The sequence below is a fragment of the Podarcis muralis genome, chromosome 1 (genome assembly GCF_964188315.1).
Source record: "Podarcis muralis chromosome 1, rPodMur119.hap1.1, whole genome shotgun sequence".
In the NCBI taxonomy this organism is placed as follows: domain Eukaryota; kingdom Metazoa; phylum Chordata; class Lepidosauria; order Squamata; family Lacertidae; genus Podarcis; species Podarcis muralis.
Genome location: NC_135655.1, coordinates 125,732,060 through 125,755,948, shown reverse-complemented (window position 1 = coordinate 125,755,948; position 23,889 = coordinate 125,732,060). Strand labels below are relative to the sequence as shown.

Sequence of the window (23,889 nt, the reverse complement as noted above, 5' to 3'; positions counted from 1 at the left end):
CCAACTCAAGTTGAATGATTGCAAAGACGTCCAAAAAGCTCGTGCTCCACATTTTAAGCAATCTGAAGAGGACTGAGCAGCTAAGAACCAACTGTTCCCTTGGAATGCTGCATGGGAAGCTCAGAAAACAGCGTTGTATCATTATTCTTGCAGGGGGTTGGACTCTATGATCCTCAGGGTCCCTTCCATCTCTACAATTCTATGATCCTAGTAAAAGTAAAGGTAAAGGGACCCCTGACCATTAGGTCCAGTCGTGGCCGACTCTGGGGTTGCGGCACTCATCTCGCTTTATTGGCCGAGGGAGCCGGCGTACAGCTTCCGGGTCATGTGGCCAGGATGACTAAGCCGCTCCTGGCGAACCAGAGCAGCGCACGGAAACGGCGTTTGCCTTCCCGCTGGAGCGGTACCTATTTATCTACTTGCACTTTGACGTGCTTTCGAACTGCTAGGTTGGCAGGAGCAGGGACCAAGCAACGGGAGCTCATCCCATTACGGGGATTCAAACCACTGACCTTCTGATCGGCAAGTCCTAGGCTCTGTGGTTTAATCCACAGCACCACCCACGTCCCTTATGATCCTAGTAGTCGTTTATTTATTTATTTATTTATACCCCACCTTTCCCCCCCCTGACAGGGACTCAAGGCGGCTTACAGATAAAACAGGAACAGCTAAAAACAGGGCTGGAAACAATAACTGAAGACCAAATAAACACAGAATAAAAAAAATTATAGAAATGTGAAAGAACTGTTAAAAACATGCAGGCGATTACAATAAAAACAGCACAGCACCAGCCATTTCAAAAAAACTAGTCAGTACCCAAAAGCCTGCTCCAATAAGAAGAGGTCTTCACCTGCCGATGGAAAGACAACAAGGGAAAGAGCCGGTCTAACTTCTCCAGTGAAGGAGCTCCAAAGTCTGGGAGCAGCCACCGAGAAGGCCCTTGGCATAGGCAGCCTGAATGCTCACACAGCTAGCAAAGTTGCTCTTATTATGTGGCCATCCGTACCTGGGGCCAGGCGACTGGGCAACAGCAGAGAGTGTTCAACCCGCACCACTTTTTGTTGGCTGGATATAAAGCGAATGCTTTAAGGCTAACGCTTTAAGAGGTTGAACACATGCTGCTTCTACCACTCCCACATAAATATGTACATTTAACCCTAGGTGCCAACTCCCTGGGTGCCCGAGCACCCACAAATTTTGGTGCCAGAGCCCTGCACACCGCATGGCACTCACGACTGCAGGGCCAAATTGGCACTCCTGCATCTAACGTTTTTATAAAAGTGCAATATTATCCTCTACCCCACCTGTTAAGAAAAGCCCTACCATTCTGTGGGTTTTATTTTATTGTGTATTTTTTTTAACTCTTCTCGGGACTGTTTCCAAGAGTTATTTACTGCCTGTATAAAGCACACTGCACTGTATGCTTTCCTTCACCACAGTGAATTCAGGGTGGTTTTTGTTGTTTAGTACTGAATATGAGGGGGGAGAAATTACCCATACCATAATCCCCTCCTCAAACCCTATGTGCAAACTGAATAGCATGCTGTTGTCTTTGAAGAGGAATTTGAAGACTGCCTTATAAGGTGGTTGTGACATTCGTTTACTTATCATTTGGTAGGCCCTCCGAAAAAAACAATAATAATAAGTTCAAAGTTGGTTGCTGCAGTTCTATTGCCAAAAAAGAAAACAGGTTACCGTATTTTTCGCTCTATAAGACGCACCAGACCACAAGACGCACCTAGTTTTTGGAGGAGGAAAACAAGAAAAAAAATATTCTGAACCTCAGAAGCCAGAACAGCAAGAGGGATTGCTGCGCAACAAAAGCAGCGATCCCTCTTCCTGTTCTTGCTTCTGGGATAGCTGTGCAGCCTGCATTCTCTCCATAAGACACACACACATTTCCCCTTACTTTTTAGAAGGGAAAAAGTGAGTCTTATAGAGCAAAAAATACGGTAAACTATAACAGTCAAACGACCACAGTCCTGAAATAAGCTACTACACTATCAGTTTCATCGCATTCTGGCTTCCACATCCTCTTCCTTCACATTTTGCAAGGTGCCGTTTACCTAACTGAGAGAAATGATCTGCACGTTCAATCGACATGTATTTGTAAAGCAATTATTATAGCCTATGAAAAATTCAGTCAAGCACAAAAGAAGCATTGCAGTTCATTACCACCTTTTTTAAAAGCCAAAGAGGTCCCTTGACCCTCATCTTAAGATCTGCAGCCTCACCAATCACTTGAGCCAACATTATCCTTACTCAAAGCAGACTCACTGAAATTAATGGACATAAAAGGATGTATGTACAGTGGTGCCTCGCAAGACTCCGTTCCGCGAGTCTCTTCGTCTTGCGGTTTTTTCGTCTTGCGAAGCAAGCCCATTAGCGGCTTAGCGGATTAGCGCTATTAGCGGCTTAGCGGGCTTAGCGGATCAGCTGATAAGCGGCTTAGCGGATCAGCTGTTAAGCGGCTTAGCGGATCAGCTGTTAAGCGGCTTAGCGGCTTGGGGAAAAGGGGGGGGGGGAAACCCTGCAGGAACTCGCAAGACATTTTTGTCTTGCAAAGCAAGCCCATAGGAAATTCGTTTTGCGAAGCACCTCCAAAACGGAAAACCCTTTCGTCTAGCGGGTTTTCCGTCTTGCGAGGCATTCGTCTTGCGGGGCACCACTGTAGAAGATTGTTATGTCCACTACTGTCCATGGGTTTACTCTGAGTAGAGCTAGCATTGGACACATCCTATGAGTGGTAGTCAACACTGGTTCTACCAAGACTCCTTAGAAGTTAATGGACATGGCAAACTTAGATTCATAAATTTAATTTGCCCAGAGGAACGTGGCCCATTGAACAAGGCTATTTAAGTAAGAGTTTTAAAATTCAGAAGATCTATTTATCACTGGGTGTGCTTGGATGTGTTTTACCTTCACTGTATGTTTCAGGAATAAACAATAATAATACATTTTATTGTCATTGTACAACCTGTCTACAATGAAATAAATTAAACAACTGAACACTTAAAGCAAGAATACAGCAGAAGTCATAGGAACGTGAGAAAAGTCCTGCTAGATCAGCCACCAAAATCATCTGGTCCAGTTTTTACAGTAGCCTTTGAGAAGTCTTCAAGCAGGATGTGGGCACAACAACCCAAAATATATCTTCATATATTTCCACCACTATCTGCCTCTGTTGCTCACACTCTCTTCCAGATGATAGCAGAAAAGCATTCCTGTGGGAAGTTCAGGTGTTGATCAGGTACACTGAAAGCCCATAAGAGTACTATTATTGAAAGTAAGCGAGTCTGCTTTGTAGGCAACCATGGCGTAGACATTCAGACATAAGACTTAACCGTGGTTATGTTTCCATAGGACCATTACTGTTTTGAAGGTTAATATTTATAAAATCTCTTTACTAGGCTTGCGGGAAACTTCAGCGCATGCTATGCAACTGATATTCCACAGTGGTTTCCTTGTGAATTCACTCGAGACTTGCACCTCTCTTCTGTTTCTGCATGCTTTTGATATGAGCAAGCCCAGGATTTGCCACAATAATGCGAAGAAAGGATGTAGCCATAACAGGATAGTTGCAGTCATAAACCATGCCTTTTCGTCTGACTTCGCAACGTTCGTTCGTGAACGGCTTTGAAGAGAGGAAGCAGAACTACTGCTTTGCACTACTGACCTGCGTGACTATCGTTCAGAACTTCTGTTTAACTTGATAACTTCTTCACATGATTGGTTTACACACGGGAGACTGCTTAGTATAGCAAAGCCATCCTCACTGGAGAGCTGGGGTGGTAGTTAAGAGTTTGAGCTTCTAAGCTACTTTCCTGCCCCGACCTGGCCACAGTGATCCATGCGACGGTCACCTCCAGGCTTGACTACTGTAATTCGCTCTACGCGGGGCTGCCCTTGAAGCTGTCCCAGAAACTCCAGCGGGTGCAGAATGCAGCAGCAAGGCTCCTCACGGAGTCTGTGCCATGGGAGCATATTCACCCAGTGCTTTTCAAGCTGCACTGGCTCCCGGTGGAGTACAGGGTCAGATTTAAGGTGCTGCTTTTGACCTTTAAAGCCCTTCACGGCCTAGGACCCTCGTACCTACGGGACCGCCTCTCCCGGTATGCTCCCGGTATGCCCCACGGAGAGCCTCAAGGTCCATAAATAACAACACCCTAGTGGTCCCGGGCCCTAAGGAAGTTAGATTAGCTTCAACCAGAGCGAGGGCCTTCTCAACACTGGCTCCAGCCTGGTGGAACGCTCTGCCTCATGAGACCAGGGCCCTGCAGGATCTGATTTCATTCCACAGGGCCTGTAAGACAGAGTTGTTCCGCCTGGCCTTTCGCTTGGAGTCAATTTGATTCCCTCCCCCTCTTTCTTTTTTCCTTTCTCTGCCTGCGATGAGGCTGCATTTTAATGTTTCAATGTTTTAATGTTGTATTTTAATCTTGTTTTCATTCAATTTGTTTTTATTATTGCTTGTTAGCCGCCCTGAGCCTGGCCTTGGCTGGGGAGGGTGGGGTATAAATAAAAATTATTATTATTATTATTATTATTATTATTATTATTATTATTATTATTAAGTCCCTCAGGGACGCGAGTGGCGCTGTGGGTAAAAGCCTCAGCGCCTAGGGCTTGCCGATCGAAAGGTTGGCGGTTCGAATCCCCGCGGCGGGGTGCGCTCCCGTTGCTCGATCCCAGCGCCTGCCAACCTAGCAGTTCGAAAGCACCCCGGGTGCAAGTAGATAAATAGGGACCGCTTACTAGCGGGAAGGTAAACGGTGTTTCCGTGTGCTGCGCTGGCTCGCCAGATGCAGCTTGTCACACTGGTCACGTGACCTGGAAGTGTCTTCGGACAGCGCTGCCCCCGGCCTCTTGAGATGGGCGCACAACCCTAGAGTCTGGCCTGGAGAGCGAGAGGGGTCGGTGCGCACCGACGCCTCTCGCTCTCCAGGCTTCAGCGAAAGCCTGGATTCGCCCCATAGGACGCAACACATTTCCCCTTCATTTTTGGAGGGGAAAATGTGCATCCTATAGGGTGAAAAATACGGTAGTTAAGTGTTTGAGCTACTAAGTCCCTCACTCAAGACGTGGGTCGTTCTTGGGACAAGGTAGACTGAACTCAAGTAGAGTAGCAGCTAGCATCTGTTCTCCACCCTCTGGATTTCTGCAAAGTAATTTTGATTACTTTGGAGCAGAGCTGTAGATCACTAGTCCCATGTTAAACGGTTTGAATCTCTAGGTGTTGTTGGTTTTTTTTAATAAAAAAGATCAGGTAGCAGATTGTGTCTAGACTTCTGCCGGAGGAGAACTGCTGATACCGCCCATTGGAGAAGTCAATATTGGGCTACAGGATGGATAGCAATCCTGTGGCACTTCAAATGTAAAATAAAGGGACCCCTGACCATTAGGTCCAGTCGTGACCGACTCTGGGGTTGCAGCGCTCGTCTCGCTTTATTGGCCGAGGAAGCCGGCCATGTGGCCAGCACGACTAAGTCGCTTGTGGAGAACCAGAGCAGTGCATGGAAACGCCGTTTACCTTCCCGCTGGAGCGGTACCTATTTATCTACTTGCACTTTGATGTGCTTTCGAAATGCTAGGTTGGCAGGAGCAGGGACCAAGCAACGGGAGCTCACCCTGTCACGGAGATTCGAACCACCGACCTTGTGATCGGCAAGCCCTAGGCTCTGTGGTTTAACCCACTGCGCCAGCTGGACTACAACTTCCAACATCCCTGACCATTTGCCATGATGGCAGGGGCTGGTGGTAGTTGACGGGTCCAAGGTTACCTGCAGATCTCCATGGCTGAGTAAGAATCTGAACTTGGGTTTCCACAATCCTACACTCTAATTCAGGGCATCCAATACGATGCCGTCCAGAAATTGCTGAACTACGACTCCCTATCGTCCTTGACTACTGGTCAGGCTGGCTAGGGCTGATGAGAACAGGACTCCAACCACATCTGGAAGGACACACACGTTCTGCAGTCCTGCCTTAAGCTTTTTAAAAAATGTTCCTTTCGCACAAGGAGTCTACATGCATGGATAGAGTAATAAGTGGGTGGGGAACGTGTGGATGTCAGGCACATTCAGCACCACCGTGCATTCATTCAGCACCACCGTGAAGCTCACTGATCAAAGAAGCTGCTGCTGCCCAAACCTGCGAGTGTCCATTTGTAACATTGCTCACTGCTTGCGAAAGAGGAAACTGACACCAGGAAGCAGCTTATGAACTGGCCTTTGGCTGCTGCACCAAGTTAACTTCCAGGAGGCTGTTGGAGAAGGACAGGAGCCCTTTTCAAACACTAAACATGACTAACATGCCACTCCTGACTTCTGCAGAGTTTCCCAGATATGTGAATAGAGTTTTCTCTACATACATGCCCTCTACCCCGCATGCATCCTATGGAGGGCGGAGCCCATTGCTGCAATGCCACCCTCTACACAAGTTATTAGCCTTCTTAAAACTCTCTACCGCCCTCTAGTTTGTGGTGGGTGTTGTGCAGTGGATCTCAAAAAATAGATAACATGTACTTTTAATATGTGGGGATTATATTTGCCCACCATCTTAGATAATTAAGTAAGATGCCTTCATTTCTTTATTTAGGCATGTTTTTGAAAGCATAAGGATTAGAAAGGTAATGAAGATTATTTCAAACATAAGGACGCCTGGACACCTTTTTACCAGCGACTTTGACAAGAGTGGCTGGGGAAACCCAGATGGGCGGGGTATAAATAATAAATTATTATTATTATTATTATTATTGGTGTGCAGAGCACTGTGTGGAATTCGGGCCTGAATGATTCAGCTCCTTTGTGAGCAATAAATATGACACAATCATGTTTTATGAGGCCTTGTGCAAAATAGCGGCTGGGACTGATGCTATATATTCTCTGTGTGTTTCCTGGCTGCTGTTTTTTAAAAAAACCTCTGAAGTATTATTTCTCACACAGCACATTGCTGCTCATGCCCCTCTGGAATACCACCAAGGTTATATGACTTCTAAATTTATTTGCTGCAGCAACCTGTTAGATGAGAAGCAAGCCCTCTCTATCAAAGCTGCAGTCAAATTTCTTTCTTTCTTTTTAGGCTTAGGCTTTCAACGATGCTTCAGAAAGGTTGGAAATGGATGAATGTGGCAAGTGTGAACAGCAGGCGGCATAACTCTCTGCATCTTTTGTTTTTTAATTTAGAGGGAGCGCAAGAAAGATTTACAACCAGCAGCGATATTGTCGGCGGGGCTAGACGCTGCAAAAAGAATCAGCCCATTGAATTTCATACAAGGCTCAGGAGAGACGTTCTGTGAAATATGCTCATAGTTAGACTTGTGGCACATGAACTGGTGGCAGTACAAATAAACATAGCATCTAATGAATAAAGCATATGTCCTGTGCACTGAAACATGTCAGGAATGGGCCTCTAGGTTACCATTAAAAGAGAAATTAGTCAGGGGTAAAGTAGAAGACCTGCGGCCAGTTGTGTGGAAATGGCACTGTGAAAATGAAGTCACTGTGGCTATGTGAGTTCATGCTGTCTGAGGGTCTTCTATGGCCTAGTTGGAGTGAAATGATGAAGTAGGGCAGGAAGGGAGGGGTTTGTGGGGGTTTTTTTAAGTCCTGTCTATATGTACGGCTAAGTGGCAGAAGATGTGTGTTTCACGCAAGAGATCCCAGGTTCAATGCCTGACAGTTTCCAGTTCCTGAATACCAGTTCCTGGAAACCACGGGATGAGAATTCAGCAGCCAGGTTGCTCACCGGAGGAAGACAATCTGAGCATATTACACCGATCCTGGTCCAGCCGCACTAGCTACCAATTAGTTTCCGGGCCCGATTCAAAGTGCTGGTTTTGACCTATGAAGCCTTAAACGGCTCAGGACCACAATACCTCAAAGACCACCTCTTTCCATATGAACCTCCCTGGATCCTGAGATCATCTTCTTAGGCCCTCCTTCGTGTGCCTTCTCCTCAAGAGGTTCGGAGGGTGGCAACACGAGAACGGGCCTTCTCTGCAGTGGCTCCCCGTCTGTGGAATGCTATCCCCAGGGAAGCTCACCTGGTGCCTTCCTTATACACTGTTAGGAGCCAGGCAAAAACGTTCTGTTGAATAGTGGGTAGACATGGCAGACGACACAGCAATTTCTCCAAAGCAGCTCTTTATTTTGTAAGCTGGAACAGAACAGAACTGAACAGCAAACAGGTCAGCCGGCCTGCTTTTATAGGCAGCCGGCTGTCAACATTGTAGCAACAACAACCCAGGGTTTCCCGCCTAAAATAACTGACGTGGACCTGAGTGAAAACTATCTACAGTATCCCCCTGCTGGCCCAGGGTGAGAACTTCAGTACATAACACATTCCTTTTTAACCAGGCCTCTGGATGATTTGATTTACACCCTATGCCCTTTTAAAATGTGGGGATGGGGGAGGGAGTTATTGGGTTGTCATTTTTATTTTTATTATGTATTTTGTAGTTTATATCTTGATTTTATTCTGTGAACTGCCCCGAGACCCCCAGGTATAGGGTGGTATATAAATTCAATAGATCGATCGATAGATACCGTATTTTTCGCTCTATAAGCCGCACCAAACCACAAGACGCACCTAGTTTTTGGAGGAGGAAAACAAGAAAAAAGATATTCTGAATCTCAGAAGCCAGAACAGCAAGAGGGATCGCTGGGCAGTGAAAGCAGCAATCCCTCTCGCTGTTCTGGCTTCTGCGATAGCTGCGCAGCCTGCATTTGCTCCATAAGACGCACACACATTTCCCCTTACTTTTTAGGAGGGAAAAAGTGAGTCTTATAGAGAAAAAAATACGGTAGATAGATGATGATGATGATGATGATGCTCGAGTCCGGCTTGCAGGGTTCCCGCAGGCATCTGACTGGCCACTGTGAAAACAGGATGCAGGACTAGTTGTGCCATTGGTCTGATCCAGCAGGCCCTTCTTATGTTATATGAACTTGTGTGGTGTTAGAATAACGTGACGGCACAGATCTAAGCTTGAAGGTTCAGATTCTAGCCTCGTGTAACAGGATGCTCCAGAGATTGCCTCGACCCAGAGAAATCTCATCCCCAACATTCTGAATCCTTCGGGGGGGAGGGGATGGTCACAGTGTGGCAGGGATCCAGTGTTGTAAGTGGCTAAGTGCCAGTTCGCAAACCACATGAAGATGCGACTAACTGCCTCCTTTTTCCGTCTGTCCTGGATTTCTGTTTGCTTCTACTTAAAGGGTCAAATGAGAACCTTCCCCAGCAGGCTCACAGTTGAGTTGGCTACCCACTTGATCCCTCACTTGATCCACCCCCCTCCCGCCAAAGGAAACGACAAATCAAGCCAAGAATAAGTATCCTGCTGTATACTTCGGGCCAGCCATTAGGAGAACCAGACAATATGAGCTAGTCTGACAGTAAAGAAAGCAGGCCTGGGGGGGGGGGGATATATTGCAAGAGGCAAGCAAATAAAAGTTACAACTAATAATAGTTTTTCAGAAGTCTACTCTGATTTGCCTGCATATTTTACAAGTTTCAGTAAATTATTATATTTGGTTATTATTTAACAGCTGTAATTTATTTGCTTCCAGACTTTTGCGGGTGTTTGTGTTGGTAGGATCGGACATGTGTCTTATGAGATGTTTCTGTTTTCGAATATTCCCGTAATTTAAACAATAACTATAACGTAGGTGTGTGACTCTCTGACATTCAAGATCAGTCTTCTGCTTATAATTTTGAGCATTTGATCTTATGTTACTAGGAATAATAGACGACAACACATACATTTGCCTATGTGTGTGTCGAAATCCTTTAAAGAACACAACACATCCTGGGTGCTCCACCAATTTCATAGTTGCTGTATTCTATTCTAACGTTTCTCAAAATTTATGTTTCTGTCACTTCATGCCCTTCCAGTCCATTTTTGCAGCTAGGCTCATTGATGAAGTAGCAACAGCTGGAATATATATTTTTTTATAAAGCAGATAGAGATTGTCTTTAAGCTTTGCAGATAATCCCACTGTAATTGTATCATGAAAAATACTGTTTAAAAATTAAAGCTTTCAAGAAACAGGAAATGTTGTACATTGCCAAAGACACTACACATTTAAACATGTTTTATGAAGTCTAACAGCATATGTTTAAGACCATCACTAATTGTCAAAAGGCTTTCTCACATGTCCTTGATTTCTGTACAAAGGATTTGACAGGGAGGGGAAATAATTGTTTCTAACACCTTCAGTAAAGAAAACATGGCCCTTGTGTTGTATTTCTGCATTGCACATCTGATCCCCACAGTTTGTACTGGTACAATAGCTGCCGGCTTCACTGTCTCCAACGCTTAGATGTGGTCATCCACATCTTCAGATCCAAGCCATGGTGCTACAGACAGTGTGAGACAAACAATTCCATGCTAATACATGCATCATGCCCATATGAAAGAAGACCCCATGCCAGATGTAGCATTGCCACCAGTGTTTCAAATTACCACCAAGGCTTCAAAGGGTATGAAGTTAAAAGTTGCCTTGCTGAACTGGACTCTACGCCCTGTGCCCAGGGATGCCTGGTGGCATTAGGAGCAGTACAAGTTGGTGTGGCTTGGCCAAAACACTATTGCAAGCCAATTCAGAAGGCTTGGCAGGCCTCCTTAGGCCTGAGGGCTGGAGGATTCTCACCCCGAACTAAAGGATCTCAAATGAAGATTGTGTAGCCCAGGCAGGACAAGGCCTTCGTAGGTAACAAGCAAAGAGAGAAGGAGGAAAGGGCCGACTCAGCAGAATGAGGAGGAGGGACTCCAGACTTACCACATTTTGCAGCAACCGAGTTAATACACATACCACCTAAAGAGGTGGTACATACGAACAGTAACTTCAAAGTCCAACATTACTTATACCACTGCTCAGAACAAAGACTTTGCACCAGCTCTGGGTTTTCCAACAACCTATTGCAGTGTTTCCCAACCTTTTTTGGGCAAAGGCACACTTGTTTGATGAAAAAAATATCGAGGCACACCACCATTACAGCCCCGTGACGTCAGCGCGCAGCGTCACGCCGGGAGGGACGCACGAAAGTGTAACTTTCAATTTTTTTCCCTCCCCCTTGCCGGGGAACCTCCAAGCTTTGGGGGTGGGGGGGGGAGGAGGCAGCAAAGCGAGGGACTGAGGGACCCTAACCCTAACCCTAACCCTAACCCTCACCGATCACCCGGGAAAGCATGCGAAAGAGGAGCCCCCGTGTCCTGCTCCCGGCAGCGGACGGCACAAAGCGAGGAGGCCTGGACAAGGCAGCACGCTCCCCGCTCTCGCTGCATCGGGGCTTTTCTCCTCCAGGCCGCTTTCGAAGTCCCCTTCTCCGCTCCCAAGAGCCGGAGCCGCTGCTTCCAGGCCCTGTCCGAGCCCCGACTTGTGGCCTCACTTCGAGGAGCGCCTGTTGCTGGGGACGGGGCTGCATCCCCCTCAGCCGCCGCCTCGCTTCCTTCCAGGAGACCCGACGGCTCCCGCTCGCCCTCCTGCGCCCGCAGCAGACCGAGACCTCCCCACCCCCGCCCGGCTCGGCCCTACCTGGGCGCCTCCAAGCCTGGCCGGCTCCGCGTCGCGCTCCACGCCGGGCAGCTGCAGCAGGGGCTGCGCGGGGGCGCGCAGCGGCCCGGCTGAGCGCGCCCCGGAGCCGCCGCGCCGTCGCTCGCGAGTCCCTCCGAGAGCCCGCGGGACTGACTCCGGAGTCGCGAGGCAGCGCGTCGCCCAGGGAAGGGGCGGCTTCCCACAAGCACGACGACCGAAAAGAGCCCAGCAGAGCGCGCGCCCCGGAGGACTTGGGGGGGGTCTGTAGGGCATCAGTGGCCCCCAGAATTCTGCCCGCCCCTCGTCCCATTTGATCCAGATTTACCCTCTGGGAGAGCGAGCCCCGGCCCAGCAGGGGGCGCCCTCGCTCCGTCCTCCGGGAAGCAAACGCCCTCGCCCGCCTCCCTCCAGGCAACATCTCGCGGCACACCAGGCAACATCTCGCGGCACACTAGTGTGCCGCGGAACACCGGTTGGGAAACACTGACCTATTGGAACACCAAAATCGGGAAAGGCTAGTGAAGAGAAGGGGAGAAGTCTGTTTGCCCCTTCTTGGGTGGGTGACTTTGCGGGCAGGCCCCCAGGCCTCCTCTGTGAACTGGCCGATTGCAGGCCGGATCGTCCTCCTGCCGCCAAATTGGCCAATGGCAGCAGGAATTAAAAGGTGTTCCCCGGGGCGCGGGACCAACTGGCCAATGGTGGTGCTTGGCCTCACACGCCCAGAGTAGGGATAATTTCCCAGCCTGCTGGGCCCTCCAGCCTTTGTCTCTCGCCAAGAAATGACTGAGGAGGGGAACAAAAGAAACTCAGCCTGAATATCAAGCTCCACCTACTTGTGTGGACAGTGACCAGGAGATGGGCAATGAATATTACGACTTATGGGACTATCACAGCTGATGGGACAAGGTGCTGAACATGAACACAGAAAACTCAGATCTGAATGACCTGTTTGTGATATGCAGCCGACATCTACATGCACCCATAGCCATTTTACTTTCCTAATGGTGACACAGGAACTACGTACCTGACAAGATTAGAAGCTCGATTATCTCTGCATCCCCCAGGAAAGCAGCAACGTGAAGAGGGGTCCTCTTCTCAGTGTCCTAAAAAGCAAAAGAGACAGAATTACTAACCAAAGGCCAACAGGCTGCCGTTGTAGCAGGTGTGTGGGCTGCAGCCACTGAGGGAGACAGTCAAGGCCACTCCTGGGAAGCTCCCTCAATGCAGTTCAAGATACAGGGATTGCCAGCAGACGGTCATCAAATTTTGTTTTGCTTCACCCTCTACTGCTTCCGGTCAGGGTGCCCCAAGTGTGAAGATGGGGCAATTGCTGCCGCCTACAGAGTTGGCTCTGGGACTTGAGGGGGTAGGGGTCTTTATGTTAGGCACACAAAACAGAGATTTCTATCATGCCACTTCTGAACTCCTTCGATCCTCCATGCAGTGTGAATATGGCAGCATTCTTGGGACAGCATTGGGTCTTTTGTAAAGATTCGCAAATTTGTCAATTTGGGTTTCAGTTTCTCATTTTCCAACTTTATGCTCGTTTCCACACCAGTTGGCATTTTTTCTAAGGCCTCGTGGAAATTCATTTCTCATACCATACACATTTTTGTATGCAATTTTGCTTAATACACAAGTGTTTGCAATGCAATTTTCCTAATATAATGCATTTGTTTATATGTTTTTTTTTCCACCTCATTTTCCTTTCACATTAACTTTGGCTGACATCAAATCCAAACCTGCTCTTTTTGGGCCTCTTGCACTTTTGCAGATGGGAGAACAGATTTGTCAGCAATATTTTGCTCACAATACAGCCTTTTCACTTTATGACTTAAAACTGTAGAAGTCTGAGATCCAATGGGGGGGGGGCATTTTTTAATAGGCTTTTTACATTTTGTAATTCAGGTTGCCCCCTGACCAACTTTTGATTAGTCACACCAGATTGGTTCCCTTCTGACCACTTATGAAAGCGGGATCTACATTGAAGGAAACAAGAGTAAGATGTGTGGGATATACAGGAGTGATATTTAAATTTATCATGAATACTGTATTTCCCTATGAGTAAAGGAGACTTCGCTTCCACATCCATGAACCTCCTAGCATTCATCCACACCGGGTCTCGTTTTTTAAGTAGCAATGATCAGCATTAGCTAGGGCACAAAATTTCAAGCGTTTGCCAAAAGGTTTCTGCAATTATCTGCATCTCACTCTCCACCTGTATTCCACCTAGACATAATGATAATTATGATAGCAGAATGGTAATTATGAAGGGAAAGGCAGCAAGCAGAAGAGAAATAACCGCTTATGAAGCAGTGCGCAAGTAGACATGATTTCTGGATAAACCTTTGTTGCTGTTGATTTAGGCAAGGTTCTACAGCATGGTGCCTTGTGACAATGGTATTAGCTCCAGGGTTTGGGGAGGCAAGATGTCCTCAAACAGATACCTCCCTAAGTGAGCCCAGCTCCTCCTTGCTGTTGTCTGTTTGGGAGCTTCGGGAGAGGGCAAAATGAGTGGAAGTTGCTGCTCCTTCTTCTTGTTCCTTCTACTGTGAACTCACTTGGAGGAGACAGGTGTGCAGGCAGCAACAGTATGGAGAAGGAACGACAGAGCCAGGGGCCCCGAAGGGTTGGCAGTGGGTCCCCTGCTGAGGTGTGGGCCTTAGCTGGTGCCCAACCATACCCACACCTGATGCCAACCCTGCTGTGCAAGGAGAAAGGCTCTCCTGAAAGCAGTTGGTGGCTACAACAAGCAGCAGGAGATATTGATGTCTAGGTCTGCCACACTGTCTTGCTCTCGCTATTAATCTCGTGCAAACAATTATAAAGGACAACCAACAAGTAAGATCCTGCTGGATCAGCCCAAAGTCCAATCTAGTCCATGGTCAAGCAGTCAATGGTTCATTCCATAAACTCAGTTCTGTGCATGCACGTTTACTCTGAGGGTTGCAAAACTTCAGGCATTCAGTAGCCATCAGAACCCAAAAAAGTTAAGTCTGGCAGCTGGGAAGTTGCTTTCCCCCTTCTCTAGAATACCTCACAATCTCCAAAATAGTGCAAACATTTTCCTTCCAGCATAAGAAGGTGATTCCACCAGATAAATGACCCCCCCACACACATACAAAAAGGTCTAAAACAACAGAAGGAAGGACTGCACATGTTGTTAGTGTAAGTAGAGCCATGTTTCAAGTATACAGTCCTTTAAAAAACGAAAAAAAAGGCCTGTCCAGGACAATAGATACCATTAAACAAGGCTAAATATATAGTTGTTGAAGGAAGAGGCAGGATTAATTTATCTCTTGGCCTCGCTGAACTTTTTCATTGTTCTGTCTCAAGACTGATGCATCACAATGACTATTTTTCTTGCTGACAATAAACAGTAGTGAAAAGCAGTTCATGAAAAACAGCATTTGTACACTTTCTTCTTCTGAAAGGTAGGCAAGTCTTTGATTAGCCCTGCGCCTAACTGTCTAATTGTTTAATTAGAACAGTAATATGTGCAAAGACAATCAGTCCTGCCATTGTTTCAAGCAAGGTGTCAACAAACCAAGAGAATTTCCAAAATGGAGATTTCTCGATGTCGTTTTTAAAATTAGCTGTAGAACGAGAAACTCTAAGGTTACTAGCTAAATGGCTACTTCATTATTTTCATTTTTCCAGTCATGGCTGGGGAAAATAAACCTAAATCTGGCACAATCCACAAAACTATATTGAGGTGGCAATTTTCAGGGCACAGCCAACAACAAAAATCATTTTGTGATGACGAGTTGGGAACTAATCACAAGAATGCTCCAACACATGAACTGCGTTTTGGTGGTTGGCTTCCATCAAAATGGCTCAAACTCAGCACCTTTCATACATTGTTCTGCATGCCAAAGAGGGGCACTGCCAGTTTGACACATCCAAGAAACTGAATGAGCAGCCACTATATGCACACAAAATACCTAATTTGTGTTCTCTCAAAAACACAAAATGTTTTTTTGAACTTGCATAGACTCTGCACCTTTAAAGCACATTTCTCCCCACAAAAAAATCAGGGCACTGTAGTTTGATATAAAGGGCTGATGAGAATTGTAACTCTGTCAGGGGGAGACTAAAGCGCCAGAATTCTTTGAGGGAAATAATTTGTTTTAAAGCTATGGTGCACATGCAGTCTATGTCAGACTGGGAAAACAACAGATCAGAAAATTGGGTCTGTGATACTGATAAAGAAGGTTAATGTAGCCATGAAGCATTGGTTCTTTAAGATATAGGACGAGATGTGGTTTAATTAGGCTAGCTGGCAGTCTTCACAAAGTCAGGGAGTCTATTTAGCTGGCTCCCTGAACTATCCACAATATTTAGGTTGGGCACAAGACAATAATGCTCTACAAAACTCGATAACAGGAATTCAAAACTTCCTTGTAGCTGTGGGCAGTGGGCCAGTGAAGCCACATGCAGGAACAGTGTGTTTACAACGACGAGTGGACAGATAAGAAATCAACAATGCCATAAACGAAAACCAGCATCTCATTTCTCCTCAGTAAGAAAAATGGAGCAATCGCCGTCTTAACTGTATGAACGAAACAAGTGGTTTTCCAAACCCCAACAAGTATGTCGCCGAAGGAGAAGTCTGTTTTATGTCCACATACGGTAATATTTTTAACCCATGCAAGCAGATTAGGGAGAATAACAAAGAATTCTGTTCCAATTTCCCCAAGGCAGTCATGCACATTAAGCAGCAAACATGACAATGGCCACTCTAAAGAACCAAAACGACACACCACAATTATATTGTATTTTTAAACCGTACAACAGTTCTTCATCGGTTATAATAATAATAATAATAATAAATTTTATTTATATCCCGCCCTCTCCAGCCGAAGCTGGGCTCAGGGCGGCTAACAACAATCAAAATACATTCATTATAAAATTAATTAAATCAAATTAATGGCAACCATCAAGCAAAATTCTGTGCAGAATGCCGATTGCCAGAGGAGGGGGTCAGGCTGCGCCCTGACCAAAGGCCTGGTGGAACAGCTCTGTCTTGCAGGCCCTGCGGAAGGATGTCAGGTCCTGCAGGGCCCTAGTCTCTTGTGACAGAGAGTTCCACCAGATTGGAGCCGCGGCCGAGAAGGCCCTGGCTCTAGTTGAGGCCAGCCTAACCTCTCTATGGCCTGGGATCTTCAAGATGTTTTTATTTGCAGACCGTAAATTTCTCTGTGGGACATACCAGGAGAGGCGGTCCCGTAGGTACGAGGGTCCTAGGCCGTATAGGGCTTCAAAGGTTAAAACCAGCACCTTAAACCTGATCCTGTACTCCACCGGGAGCCAGTGCAGCTGGTATAGCACCGGATGGATATGATCTCGCAGCGAAGACCCCATAAGGAGTCTCGCCGCGGCATTCTGCACCCGCTGGAGTTTCTGGGTCAGTCTCAAGGGCAGCCCCACGTAGAGCGAGTTACAATAATCCAGTCTGGAGGTGACCGTCGCGTGGATCACAGTGGCTAGGTCAGGGCGAGATAGATAAGGAGCCAACTGCTTAGCTTGGCGGAGATGAAAAAATGCCACCTTTGTTATAGCTGTAATCTGCGCCTCCATAGAGAGGGAGGTATCGAAGATTACACCCAAACTCTTAACGGACGATGCTGGCACTAATTGCACCCCCGCAAGAGATGGGAGTTGCCCCCTCAATCCCATATCGCTCCGTCCCAGCCAGAGGACCTCTGTCTTCGAAGGGTTTAATTTCAACCGGCTCCCACGTAACCATCCAGCCATAGCTTCCAAACATCTGGTCAGTGTGTCTGGGGCCGAGTCAGGATGGCCATCCATCAACAGATAGAGTTGGGTGTCATCGGCATACTGATGGCAACCCAGCCCAAAACTCTGGACAAGCTGGGCGAGGGGGCGCATAAAGATGTTAAAAAGCATCGGGGAGAGAATCGCACCCTGAGGCACTCCACACACCAAGGAGTGGCGCGATGACAATTCCCCCGCAAGCGCCACCCTCTGTCCCCAACCAGAGAGAAATGAGCGCAGCCATTGAAGGACTGTGCCCTGGATCCCCACGTTAAAGGAACAGCAGCCTTTTCTCACATGGCTTGAAATGACAAAGTTTTATTCTGTGGTGGCCTGGCTGCCAGGAACTTGGGAACCTCACCGTGGAATTTAAACAACTGGATCGTCCCACTCACCTGTCCGATCCAGGAGAAAAGCTCCCCAACCCTGCTTTACTGGACTATCAAGAAAATTGTGCAGAAAATTCCTCACAGAGAGGAAAGCAGAAAACCAGTAAAAACAGATCACAGGTGACAGTCAGAGCCAGACACATGAAAATGGACGAAAATGATCATCTCATCTTCCACTCACACTTTCTAACAGGGCTGTTGCTAGACTTGGAATTTGAAAATCATGACTTAAAAAATAATAATTAGATAATTGCATTTCTCAGCTGCTGGTTAAGTACAACAACTAAGTCTCTCTCTCTGGCCAACACCAGTGGGAGAATTTCATACCACTTGGGATTATTCCTTAGGCAAGCCACTCCTACATAAATCTCTCCAATTAAAAAAAGCAGGGAAGGAAGAATTGCCATAGCTTGTCTTTGGCATCTGTCTGTCTCAAGAGACAATGGAGTCTGCCTTTGAGGGTGAAGTCAAACTGCTGCACTGCCAGCACCGAAGTGACTTTTCAAAGTGCACAAGCCTGGGCAGTGTGTATGGAGGTCCTGGCCTGCCCAGACAACAAGACCCCCACCCCACCCCGCTCGGCCTTGCTGGTGTGGTCCAAAGGAAAGCACAGCAATACGTTTAACACCAGCTTGGCTGCAGGAGTTGCCAGAAGGAGGCATACAAGATGTCATCCAACCATCTTAGGGACTCCACTCCGAATTTGTGTAGAATTTACTCTTTAGCCTTTTCTTCTCCCAAAGATGTCCCACAAGGCAGAAGAGGTTTAGGATCAGAGTTTTCCTTCTCCTAGATAAGGTACCTTCTCAGATTGACGAGCCTCATCTGCCCCTCACTTCTCTCTGCAGCACGTGCAGAAACCACCTGCTTGACTGTTGGTCCCATTAGCTATTAAGGTATAAATGTGATCCCAAGTGTACTTTATTGGGGACGGGGCCCAAATCTTGAGAATAGGCCTCTAGACTTTGGGTAGAGGAAGGACAAAGTTCCTCTGCACCTCAAAATAAAATATGAATCAGCATTTCTGCTGGTCAAATCTCGTAAGACAAGGTTTTTTTGGTGGGGGGATTAGACACAGTCACTTACCAGAGCATTGACATCTTCTGTTTTGTAGATCAACATACGTATCTCATCAGGATCACCATTGAAAATTGCTTGGACCAGCGGGGGCTAGAAGAGACAAAAAATAAGAGAAGGGGGAATGATTTAATGTCAAACCCATTACATGCTCCAAGATATTTCCAGCCATGTTAAGCGTCGTATTTACACTAGACTGGCCTGAAATCTAAATCAACTGCCCGCTAGTCGGTTGAGGATTAGGGGCATTAAATCCAGCTGCTTTGGCCACACACCCCTGTTTCCTGCAAGGGAAAGAGGCGGGCAGCCAACACAGGATTTAAGCTGCTCTTCCGCCCATCAGATGGCATGGTTTTGATATGGCCTGGTTTATTTACCGTATTTTTCGCTCTATAAGACGCACTTTTTCCCTCCTAAAAAGTAAGGGGAGATGTGTGTGCGTCTTATGGAGTGAATGCTGCGCGAAGCCTCTTCAGCGCAGCGGGAGCATTCCTCCCACTGCACTGAAGAGGCTTTCTGTTGCTTTCGCTGAAGCCAGAACTGCAAGAGGGGTTGTTGCGCAGCAATCCCTCTTGCTGTTCTGGCTTCAGGGATAGCCGCGCAAAGCCTCTTCAACAACATTTGATTCAGAATATTATTATTTTTCTTTTCCTCTTCTAAAAACTAGGTGCGTCTTATGGTCAGGTGCATCTTATAGAGCGAAAAATACGGTATATACTGCTTTTTAGTGCAAATCCTTCCCCCCCAAAAAAGCAGTGGGCAACATTGTACCATATTAATACAAAATAAATATACAATGAAAGTGCAAAACATACAATACACCAATGGAAACAATAGGACATTGCAAGTGACATCAACTGATGGTTGGGTGGCTTGGGGGAAATGGTCTTGTGAACCAACTTGAACCCTCTAACAGTCCAAGATTGACTTACACCAACAACCCTCTATGCGCTACTATCTCAGCTGCTAACAATGGTTCTTTATAACTGCCTGCTAGATTTCTGAAAACTGGTCAACATCCTTCCGCAACTTTAAAAATCTATGCACTCTGAAATACCATATTCTCCTGGCTGTCTGCTAACAAAGGCCAGAGAAGGGAGGGTGATTTTGCACTGGAGTAAGAAAGGGGGCACTTGAACCCATAGCCTGTCCCCGGAGAAAAAGCAGCCTTTGCCTTTGCACAACACACAATGTTCATATGTTTCTATGCAGTGGAAGGGCGCTTGGGAAACTGACATCATTGCTGTCGCATTCATGGAATCTAGGATATAGTGTGAATGGCTAAAGCAGGAAATAATTAAGCAGCTGGTCCTTCAGTAGTTGGAAAATATTACTGATGAGACTGAAAGAAACATCTGCTCCGAGAGTTCACCATAAGCTGCCCCTTTCAGTCTATATTTAGAGGCGAGATCTATCCGTGGTTCTTAACATCCTTTAAACTTATTTTAAAGCATGATCATAAAGCAGAGGTGGGGAACTGGCTGGGGCACCAGATCCTTATCTCCATTCACCCCCGAGGACCAAGTCTGGCATATGGGCAAAGCCACCCACATACCATTTCACTTCCTGCCCTAATGACATCAGGTAACATATTTTTGCCTACAGGTGAAACTCGGAAAATTAGAATATTGTGGAAAAGTTCATTTATTTCAGTAATTCGACTTAAGAGGTGAAACTAATATATGAGATAGACTCATGACATGCAAAGCGAGATATGTCAAGCCTTTATTTGTTATAATTGTGATGATCATGGCGTACAGCTGATGAAAATCCCAAATTAACCATCTCAGAAAATTAGAATATTAAACGAAATCAGCAAACCGAGGACTGCAAATAGAGCAATATTGGACCTCTGAGAAGTAGAAGCATGCACATGGACTCAGTGCTTGGTTTGGGCCCCTTTTGCATCAATTACTGCCTCAATGCGGCGTGGCATGGATGCTATCAGCCAGTGGCATTGCTGAGGTGTTATGGAAGACCAGGAAGACCATAGCAGCCTTCAGCTCTTCTGCATTACTCGGTCTCATGTCTCTCATCTTTCTCTTGGCAATGCCCCATTGATTCTCTATGGGGTTCAGGTCAGGTGAGTTTGCTGGCCAATCAAGCACAGTAATCCCATGGGCACTGAACCAGGTTTTGGTACTTTTGGCAGTGTGGGCAGGTGCCAAAGTCCTGCTGGAAAATGAAGTCAGCATCCCCATAAAGCTCATCTGCAGGAGGAAGCATCAAGTGCTCCAAAATCTCCTGGTAGATGGCTGCGTTGACCCTGGACTTAATGAAGCACAGTGGACCAACACCAGCTGATAACATGGCTCCCCAATACTCTTTTCTGATGAGAGCAGCTTTTGCATCTCATTTGGAAACCAAGGACCCAGAGTCTGGAGGAAGAATGGAGAGGCACACAATGCCAGATGCTTGAAGTCCAGTTTGAAGTTTCCACAGTCTGTGTTGATTTGGGGATACAGTGGTACCTTGGGTTACATACGCTTCAGGTTACATACGCTTCAGGTTACACACTCCGCTAACCCAGAAATATTGCCAGGGATGTAAAATGTATTATTAAAGTCATCTAATATAGTGGATCACTGAAGTCACCTTGGTACCTGAGTGTCCTGATATCTTCTGGGGAGTCCCTCCTTAAAGTCCCACCTTTGGGTGTTACACATTACTTGGTGACACCGGACAGGGCCTTCTCTGTGACGGCACCCCACTTGTGGAATGCCCTCCCATCTGATATTTGCTTGGCAATAACCTTATTCAGTTTGGTGCCTGGTTAAAACCTGGTTATTTACTCAAGCTGCTTGTAACTGTTCATCTCACCGCTTAACTTGCAATGGCTGTCACTTGCATTTCAGGAGCAGCACTGACCCCCTAATCTAAAACCACAAATTGGCTAACAGGGAGCATGATGTTCATCGCTTAGTTGCTGACGCACCCTTTACACATACACAAAAGTCTTTAAGCCCTTAAATAGCAAGCCTAATAATAAGACCTCATAATAATAGGTCTTGAAGCCCTATAAATAACATTATAGATCTTCAGTCAGGTTGCTCAGTATGTTAGAGGTGTACACTGAGTAAATACAGATTTTCCCCCTTCGGCTTTCTGAGCTAATTTTGGCCAGAAGCTTGGCTTCAAAATGGCTCATTTCCATTTTTCTGTGTATAACCAGACTCCTGCCCTCAGAATTGCTAATGTTTCCAGGTGAAACAGAGGCCAATTCCTGCACTCTCCCCCTGGAACCTGGCCATTCTCCTACCGCAGAAAATTGCAACAACTGAGCTGTGTGTGTTTTGACAACAAGACGGACCTACATTTTTCAAACCAAGCGGGTGGGGTTCTGAAAATAGGCATTTTTGAAATGTGTGTGCCACTTCTGAAAAGGAGAAAGAGCAGAGATGAATTTCCCTTCCATTTTCAACTCACTCTTTTTCATGGTGGCAATTCCAACCCTCTCCCATAGTTTATGGTAGTTCAATAGGCGGTGGGGGTGTGTGTGTGATTATGATCCACTCTTCAAATATCATCTCCAATTCTAAAATCTGTAAGGGGGGGCGGGGGGGCGGACCTCAGAAAATTCAAAGCAAATATTTTAGGGCAGTTAATTCCAAACTTTTAACAACAGAGAGAGAGATTTATTTGACATGATTTATATACCAACTTGGTTGTGAAGCGGTTCACACGCCAAAATTTGAAATTATCAAGAAAGCACAGTGAAAATCAGGTATTTATAAAGCATTCGAGACGAATTAGAATCCGAAGTACAGTACAGTAACCAAAAACAGAACTAAGCAGCTTTGGGAGGATGTCATTCTGAACAGAGAAAAGGGGAGGAGGAAGGAGGGGGCGTTTAATCCTTCTACCTCCAGCTTCTTTTTTTGCTTCAAATCTGCACCACAACATGATCCACCTTACAGAAGCAAAATGTCAGCTCAGGGGAGGGTGGAGAGATTTTGAGGGGAGAAGTCGCAAGCAGGGAAAATCTCTCTCACACACATACACACAGCATCCCCTTCCCCCAGAAGAAAATGGCTGGGGACACCATACATGGTTTTGGGCTCGTGAGAACCTTTAACTGTACAATTTATTTTTTAAAATACAACCCAGGCTTACCTGGGAAATGAATGGGCTAACTAAACCTAACATGCCCAGCTTGTTTAACCTGTATTTTTCCCCTTTCCTTGCCAGGCCTCACCATCCACAACCAGCACTCTGGGACTCCAATATCCCCAGAGTCCACCCATAGCCTTCCCTGGGTAACTACGAATAGCATTTTAAATTGCTTAGGATTTTCCAGTATGCCCCAGAGCAACGCAACAGTGGTCGTCCTGAGGCGCTGTGGATTTTTTTTTTAATTTAAAAAATGGCTATCTACCAATGTCACCAGTTAAGCCCACAGCCAAAGCCCACCCCCAAAAGCGGTCCATGTCAATTCTGCTCTTCCGACAGCTGGATAATGAAAAGCAGAGCGTTTATGGCCCAGGCACTTTAAGGAGTAAAACTCAGGGTCTCTCCCCACCCACGATTTCTTGTTTCCCAGGCAGGGGAATGATCCACCAAGTATTATCAGCAAACACAATATAAAGAACCTTGACGATGACAACAACACAACACTCTGCTTTCCTCCTTCTTGAGATAGCCAGTCTTTTGGCCATGAGAATCATTATCCTCTTTTCTTCACCAGGAAAATGTTTCACTGGACATTTTGGCTGGCCTTTCCTCACAAGATTTCCCAACCCTTTTTTTATTTTAAAGCCACCAGCTTTGTTAATCTCTTGCTAATCTCTTTTAAAGCTACCAGCCTTATTAGGAGCTTCGAAGGATGACGGCAACAGAATCCAAAAGGAAAAGGAAATAAAAGGACACTGGAGCATGAAAATCTAGTTTCCAAACTCTTACTTAAATGCACAAACACACACACCCCTCCAGAAACCTGTTTTTTTAATCATTCGTCCTGCTTGGCTTGCAAAAAACTTACACAGGGGTTAGACTACCGTACATCTGATCTCTATTAAGTAGTCGTGTACAATCATGTTCATTGTGAGATTGTTGTAGATTTAAAAAGAAAAAAAGATAATGGGTTCTAGCCAACTAAGCCCTACTCATCG

General features: G+C 46.3%; 1 protein-coding gene across 7 annotated transcripts in view; it reads right to left on the bottom strand.

Annotated features, from left to right (window-relative positions):
- Window positions 1-23,889, bottom strand: part of ANKRD44 (ankyrin repeat domain 44) — a 162,033-nt gene that overhangs the window by 76,405 nt on the left and 61,739 nt on the right. For all 7 annotated transcript variants that reach the window (XM_028751819.2, XM_028751839.2, XM_028751848.2 and 4 more), the window contains exons 2-3: window positions 18,791-18,874; window positions 12,562-12,640 (exon numbers count right to left, since the gene is read on the bottom strand). In XM_028751819.2, coding sequence (XP_028607652.2) covers window positions 12,562-12,640; window positions 18,791-18,874 — 163 coding nt within the window. The remainder of the gene's footprint in view (window positions 1-12,561; window positions 12,641-18,790; window positions 18,875-23,889) is intronic.